The following is a 7,956-nucleotide window of genomic DNA, read 5'->3' as shown; positions in this document are numbered from 1 at the left end:
GAATGAAGAATTGTCCTCCATTTTATAGAAAACAAATGCACTATCCTCCAAATATGCTATAGAAGAAAAACAATTTTTTTTCTTCATAGCTTACCTATTATTGAAAATTAAGTAAAGCTGAAAAATAATTCAGCACCAAATCTGCCAAACTTTGAAATTGACAGAGAGCTATTCAAAGTTTGGTACATGGAGATCGACCCCACACATGTGATGCTTGTCAGCCTAGAAACATTTTTTTTCGTACCAAACACTCCCTATAGGTCTCGTCCTTTGGGTGATGGGAGCAACTTTACACGACTAGCCATGTATGTTGTTAAGATCAATATCATCGTCAAGTTTGATTTTTCTTCAGTTTCAACGTGTCATCATTTGATACGGCCAACTATCAAGTCCGAATTTTGACCCATACGACATCATAGTGAGGTGTCACATAACATGATTCACTATTCCGCGAATCAAGCAAACTTGAAATTCACTTTTTTCCTTTATTGAGTAGTAGTGATAAATCTCTAAACATGTCTATTGGGCAAGTAATTCCATTTAATTACTACTCTCTAAAATTCCCATCATTGTCCCACATATTCGTCGTGATTTCATGATCAGTTGGCACTTGGCACACTCCCCCCTTGGCCACTCTTGCACGCTAAAAGAAATATGAGTAATTGTACCAAACCAGTGTTGACGAGTAAGCTAAGTTTTCGATCGAACATGCGATATGAAGTCATGATTTAGACATGTAATTTGATATCATGATTTTAAATCTTAAATTTTTTAAAAGTATATGATTTGGAATTTTAGATCATATGATTTCAAATTTTTTTTAAAGGTAAAACTTGACCATATGTTCAAATTTTGTTTTAAAAAAAAAACATCAGGACACGTCAAATTTTGAAAGAAAAAAAACTCATACTTCGCAAAGACATGTTGGTATAATGTGATAGGATTATTTTTAAGAGTTACTAGTTATTACTGTTATTGACTAGTAAATCTTTATAAAATTATGTGTATTTGAAAGTTTGTGATTACAAATATTCTTTTATAATAGAAATGTTGAATTATGTTATGTATCAATGTAGCGCCTTAGGATATTGTGATATGAGGTATGATTTGCTTTTACTAAGATTGTATAAGAATTTAGAAAATTTTGCATATTTTACAAATTATGAAATTTTCATATTTATGAAGAAAAAAAATACAATTTAAAAAATTCAATTATTTATCCAAACTAAATATCAAATAATGATTTCATATGACATATTCAAACTTTGTTTTCATTTTACTTATTAGTTATTACCTTTCAAGGGAAGTGTTGAATCAAACATATGCATATTAATACCTTATATTATTCTGCCTATGCCAAACTGCAAGAAGAGGTCAAACAATATTTCTCTCTCTTTTATTCTTTTTTATGTCATATTTTAGGATTTCAATTTCTTGGGGATTAAAGTAAAGATTTTATTTTATTTTTTCATTTTTGCAGTATAGAATTAAGAAGAAGCTAACATCAATGACTGCTCCAGGAGTACATCTACACCTTCCCGATGATCACCATGTAATTTATTCGTCGCTATACATTTTGAAGAAATATTTTTTCGTCATGTATGACTATGTCTAGACTAATTTCACGTATGATCACTAAACTTACTCTTATAACATTAAGTCCACAAAACTATATTTTTTGTCTAACTATTTGTAACACATAAGTCCCAAAATTAGTTATGTAACAACTACTACTCGAAATAGAGTTTTTTTAAAAAAATTATGTTACAAACATGATTTTCCCGCTTCATTTTTCACCGAACCAACTCACTGGAAAAATGCAGGAGAAATATATATTTTCATTGAAATATTGAGAATAGTCATTGGACGTTTTTCTTTTCTCAATTAAAATATCTATGAGAGTAGCCTGTGAACTATGTGTTACTTAAAAATAAATTAAAAACACTACAAAGTTGGATTTTTGTGATTAAATTCTTCAGGTGATGATGGACAATGGCATTCTCCAAGTGACTTTATCAGTACCGGATGGCATTGTAACTGGAATTACATACAATGGCGTCGATAATTTGCTTGAGGTTCTAAATGATGAAACAAACAGAGGGTAAGTAACTCATATTTAACTCCATCCCTTGTGGAAAATGTATCAAGTAAGTTCTCCTTTTTGATGAATTTAACAATGTGTAATGCTTTCTCTAGATACTGGGACGTTGTTTGGAGTTCGACAGGAACTACAGGGACTACTGGAACATTTGAAAGGTCGTACCTCGTATATATAGACAAAAAATCTCAAACAATAAACTTACTTTGTAAAATGTAAAGTGTTTTGAAGAAATTAAATTGTCACTTATATAATGTAGGCTAATATGCACTACATATAAGGTCATATTGGAAACAGATGATCAAATAGAGTTGTCCTTCACAAGGACATGGGATGTGTCGCTTCAGGACGAGCTTATTCCCCTGAACATAGACAAAAGGTTGTTTTTTTTCTTCGTTTTCTTTTCGTTGTTAAATATCTGGTTGCATTTTTTTGAATAGTAAATGAATTTGAGTACTTGATGACTAATTAGATGGATGATGTACAGGTTTATAATGCTTAAAGGTTCCTCAGGGTTCTATTCTTATGCAATTTACGAACATTTAGAGGGATGGCCTGGTTTCAACCTTGATGAAACTAGGATTGCATTCAAGCTCAGAAAAGACAAGTAAATACTCACTTTGACTTCATACTCACAGACACATTGTCGATCCCAACTTGTTTGGGACTGAGGTGTAGTTGTTGTATGTTGAGAATACAATTAAATGAGTGTGATCTCTTTAACAGTCTAAACTTTTAGATGAGATGGTCACACACTTCATCATTGTATACATCACAGACACGTTGTCAAATGTCAATCTCTTAATTATATATTCGCTGACTACAATTAAGAAGGATGTTTAACTGTCTAATCTTGAACGTCAACCAGGTTTCATTACATGGCTATGGCAGATAACAGGCAGAGATACATGCCCTTACCTGATGACAGGTTACCAGATAGAGGAGAACCACTTGCTTATCCAGAAGCAGTCCTGCTTGTCAATCCCATCGAGCCTGAGTTCAAAGGCGAGGTACCTAGTTTCTTCCGTCATTTGGTGAGATATATTTTAATCAAGTCATTACAAACATGTTCTCTCTAATGGCATAAGCTTTGGATGAGATGATTACACGATTCAACATGTGGTATCAGAGCATACACTTGTCATGATTTCATATCTCAATCTCTCCGCCATCCAAAGTATATATATTCTAACATGCTTGGCTCGTGAAAAAAGGAATAAACTCTGCACGAGATGTTGAGATATAATATAATTAAGTAACTAAAAATGTGCTCTCCCTCTTAAGTTTGTTAGTACTTCTTTTTACTCGTTGCAAAGAGGCGATATTGTCCAGTTTATCAATTTTATAAGGATTCTTGATTGATAATGCTATCAGGTTGATGACAAGTATCAGTATTCATGTGAAGACAAAGATCTCAAGGTCCATGGATGGATTTGTATGGATCCATCACTAGGATTCTGGATAATTATTCCCAGTGACGAATTTCGATCTGGAGGACCCCTTAAACAAAACCTCACATCTCATGTTGGTCCAACTGCTCTTTCTGTAAGTACCATAATCACAAGCCTTTCACACATTTTATTGTCTTTCTTGATTGTGTCAAAAGATGTTATTATGCAGGCAGGGGCGGAGCTAGAAACTAATATATTTGTATTAAGAAATTCACTAAATATATACAAAAATTGAATTCAGAGCTCAGTTACTAACACCTGATATTGTTGTTCTAGAATTTAAAATTCATAAAGTTTAAATCCTGAATCCGCCTCTTTTTGCAGGTGTTTCTCAGTGCTCATTATGCAGGAGAAGATTTGGTTCCAAAGTTTGGACAAGGGGAGCCATGGAAAAAAGTCTTTGGACCAGTTTTTATATATCTGAATTCTGTCACTTCAGGGGAGGATCCTCTTACTCTTTGGGAGGATGCTAAAAAACAGGTATAATTAAGTAAAAAAGATTATTATTTTTTTACAAAAAAATGAACATAAATGGTATCTTTGAGATTTTTTTTATATAATGTAACATGATTATCTAAGCACTGAATGCAAAAATCAGATGCTGATGGAAGTTCAAAGCTGGCCTTACAGTTTTCCAGCCTCTGAGGATTTTCCATCATCGTCTCAACGCGGTAATATTAGTGGAAGACTGTTAGTCCTAGACAGGTATTATTTGCTTATTTTCCCTACTGTTATCCAGGGGCATAGCTAGAAGGTTGCATAAGGGTTCCGTCGAACCTAGTAATTTAGTCCAAACACACTATCTCCATTAAAAATCCACTAAATAAGTACAAAAATCAAATTCAGAACCTACAGAATTCAAAATCCTGGCTCCGGCTCCTCTTGTTAGTCCCTTTCTCTTTTGGAGTATCTCGTTACTCTATGGTCATTGGCTCTACTTATATTTCTCCTTTTTGTACTTAGATACTTCGAAGTCGATGAAATTTCTGCTTCTGGTGCATACATTGGTTTGGCTCCACCAGGAGAAGCTGGTTCGTGGCAAAGAGAATGCAAGGTGATTCAGGGAACATAAAAGCTCAATCAGTACTCGGAAACTAGTTCAATTTTTTTCTTTTAACAATTTCGATGTTAATCAGGACTACCAATTCTGGACAAGAGCAGATGAGGAAGGCAATTATGTCATAAGTAATATACGAGCAGGCGACTATAATTTGTATGCATTTGTCCCTGGATTCATTGGTGATTACAAGTATGACATCAATATCACAATTACCTCAGGTACTTATTTTGCATTTTGGAAAGTAGACCATTATTTTCAAGCTTTTCGAGATTACGAGCTAAAAATTAACATATTATAAATCAGGCTGCAGCATTGAGATGGATGATCTTGTCTTTGAACCCCCAAGAAATGGACCTACACTCTGGGAAATTGGCATTCCTGATCGTTCTGCTCGCGAGTTTTACATTCCTGATCCTGATCCAAAATATGTCAACAAACTCTTTATTAATCATCCTGATAGGCAAGCTTTCTCCTTCCTCATTGATAGTTTAACGTTTTTCTCTTCATCTCACCGTTGATCATCATCATCATCAACAATCCTCAGGTTTAGACAGTACGGTCTATGGGAAAGATACGCGGACTTGTATCCAAATGGAGATATAGTTTTTATAATTGGAGAGACTGATTACAAAAAAGATTGGTTCTTTGCTCAAGTCACTAGGTAAAAAACAGCTAAATCACTAATTAGACCTAATATTCGATGTCTTCAATGAAATGATACATGAATTTTCTTCCTTTTTTCGTGTTTTTTGGGCATGTTAGGAAGACTGATGAGAAGACATACGAAGGAACAACATGGCAAATAAAGTTCAAACTCGACAATGTTGATCAAAATGAAATCTATACACTAAGAGTAGCACTTGCCTCAGCAGCTCAAGCTGAACTACAGGTACATATAGCACAATGTCAATTTCACATCATTTTTTTCTTATCATTATTAGAGTATTTTCGAGTCAACGATAAAGGAAATATTGAAATGTAACTTGTAGGTTCGCATCAATGATAATTCAAGCACGAATACTCCTCTATTTTCAAGTGGAGTGATAGGGAAGGATAACGCGATAGCAAGACATGGAATTCATGGACTCTACTGGCTGTTCAATGTGAATTTGCAGGGTACTATTCTAGTTGAAGGGGAAAATACTATATATTTGACACAAGCAAATGCAACTAGTCCTTTTCAAGGGATCATGTATGATTATATTCGTTTAGAAGGACCTCCTTCCCATGACTAAGATAAATTATTTGAGAATTCATTGGTTTGTATATTATACTATTTTAACTTTTATGAGAATTTAAGTTATATACACTGACAGAATAACAAATTTGCGTAAATTCTCTATGCATGCATTATCTACCCAAATGTTGGCATATAGTATGTAATTAGCTAGTGTTTGGCCATAGATTTCTAAATATTCTTAACAAATATTATTTGGGTGAAATCTCACCATTTGTTTAGCCATAGTATTTGGGAAATATATTTCATTTTTTCGGAAAAATATGATTTATACCCATAAGTTTTAAAAAATATCAAAATTAGCCATAAGTTTGTATTACAAGTCAATTGGATCCTTATTACAACAATAACAAATAGTGTCCATGACACTAGAGCAATGTGGTAATTTGGAATGAGTGCAACAAGAAAGTAAACAAAACACATGACTTTGTTATCTTGAGCTGATTGTTCATCATTTTCATCAATAACCATATCATCATTTAATATTCACCGAATATTTCATCACTACTTTGGAATTAATGTAAAAAAATTATGTAATACAACGTAAGCAACAACTTGAAAGAGTGTTTTTGTAAAAGATAAAGTTTGGGCTAAAATTTTAATTTTTAAAAGATTCCAAATAATAAGATTTGACCTAAATACTAAAAAAAATTAGTATTTGGGAATTTGGGATATTTGTCAAAAATATTTGCCAAATAATAATAAAGTGTATGGACAAACACTATTTCCCAAATTTTTCTCCAAATATTATTTGAAAAATCTATGACCAAACGGACCCTAATTTTTGAATGTTATATACCAATGTTTATCCTTTTCTTCTTCTTCTTTTGAATTTTGTGGCATTGTTCCATATCAGTTATTTTTAGGATTTTTGGCACATATATGTAACTCCCTAACATTTCTTTTTTTTCCTTCTCTTCTACGGTCTTTTTAAAGGGAAAATTGATAAATATACATTTGAACTATTATAAATAGTACGCAGATATTCTTCGTTATATTTTTTAAACATTGATGCCCTTATCGTAAAAGAAACTAGAGCATATATACCATTTATACTAACGGACATACATGTCACAATCTTATTCACCAACCTAAGTTATTAATTAAATATCGAATCTACGGATAAAATTATGTCATGTGTTTTTATTTAGTCTTCCGTTTGAGTGAAGGGTATATATGTTTTAGTTTTTGAACGACAGAAACATCAATATTCCAAAAGTATGACAAAAGATATCTCTACATCTTTTGCGATAGTTTGAGGACATATTTGTCTGTTTACCTTTTTTTTAACAAGGAAAAAGGTTGATTTCACTTGGTTAAATCACCCCCCAATTAAAAACATTAGTTAACCAAGCATTTGTAAGTCTATGATCAGAAAATTTAGAGGAAAGAGAAAAATATATGGTAGATTTTAAACAACGTCAATATATAGAATTTAAATTCTTAAAAATAATAAATTTATAGTTTTGATAATAAAAATTGTTTGATTTCCTAAACGGAACTACCTTAGCTTGAATCCTTCTCAAAATGAGTACTCGGCAAGCATCCTCCGAACATTAATTAATACGTGCGTTCGAGTTATCAAGAAAGTAAAAATAATGAAAATTCATAAAGGTAAACTTATTTGAAAATTCCATATCCGAATGTACGCTAAATATTATTTTCTCCGTTACATTTTATGTGGCAACATCGACTCGACAAGGAGTTCAAAAAATAATGAAAACTTTGAAATGCTTACCAAATTGTCCTTCAAAAAAGTAACTCATTGTTCTCTCTCCTCATACATGTATTAGAAAATTAAGTGAAATCAATAAGGGTAAATGAAAAATTATATCTTTAAATACTTACCATATAAGAAAATGTGACATTTTTTGTGGGACTGACCAAAAAGAAAATAATATCACGTAAAATAGAACGAAAAAAAGTAATTAATTTGATATTTCATTATCAAACCAAACAAACTGAAAAATAGAAAGTACTTCTAAAAATTGGACATGAAGGTAAAATATTTTTCAGTAGAGAATAGTTCAATAGTTACGACCTCTACTCACCATGGGCGGCTCTATGCATAAAAAAAATAAGGTCTTTGCCTTAGGCCTCTAAATTTCGG

At 32.3% G+C, this 7,956-nt stretch overlaps 1 protein-coding gene across 2 annotated transcripts; it reads left to right on the top strand.

The window, feature by feature from the left end:
• The first annotated feature begins 1,329 nt into the window (after positions 1-1,329).
• Positions 1,330-5,951, top strand: LOC107017775 (probable rhamnogalacturonate lyase B). 2 transcript variants are annotated; one of them, XR_003577755.1, is made up of 16 exons: positions 1,330-1,373; positions 1,481-1,552; positions 1,980-2,101; positions 2,197-2,256; positions 2,358-2,477; positions 2,586-2,705; positions 2,967-3,108; positions 3,473-3,643; positions 3,874-4,029; positions 4,148-4,254; positions 4,513-4,603; positions 4,686-4,827; positions 4,913-5,069; positions 5,154-5,270; positions 5,376-5,498; positions 5,599-5,740. XR_003577755.1 is itself a non-coding variant. In XM_015218034.2 (16 exons), the coding sequence occupies exons 2-16, from the start codon at positions 1,508-1,510 to the stop codon at positions 5,842-5,844; spliced, it is 1,923 nt and encodes a 640-aa protein (XP_015073520.2). In that variant the 5' UTR covers positions 1,333-1,373; positions 1,481-1,507; the 3' UTR covers positions 5,845-5,951. The 2 variants fall into 2 exon arrangements, 1 of the variants encoding a protein (XP_015073520.2); XM_015218034.2 differs by having other exon boundaries at positions 1,333-1,373; positions 5,372-5,498; positions 5,599-5,951.
• The last annotated feature ends 2,005 nt before the right edge of the window (positions 5,952-7,956 follow it).

Source organism: Solanum pennellii, chromosome 4 (assembly GCF_001406875.1).
Source record: "Solanum pennellii chromosome 4, SPENNV200".
Taxonomy (NCBI): domain Eukaryota; kingdom Viridiplantae; phylum Streptophyta; class Magnoliopsida; order Solanales; family Solanaceae; genus Solanum; species Solanum pennellii.
The sequence above is the reverse complement of the archived record's forward strand: the minus strand, read 5'-3'. Positions and strand labels throughout refer to the sequence as shown.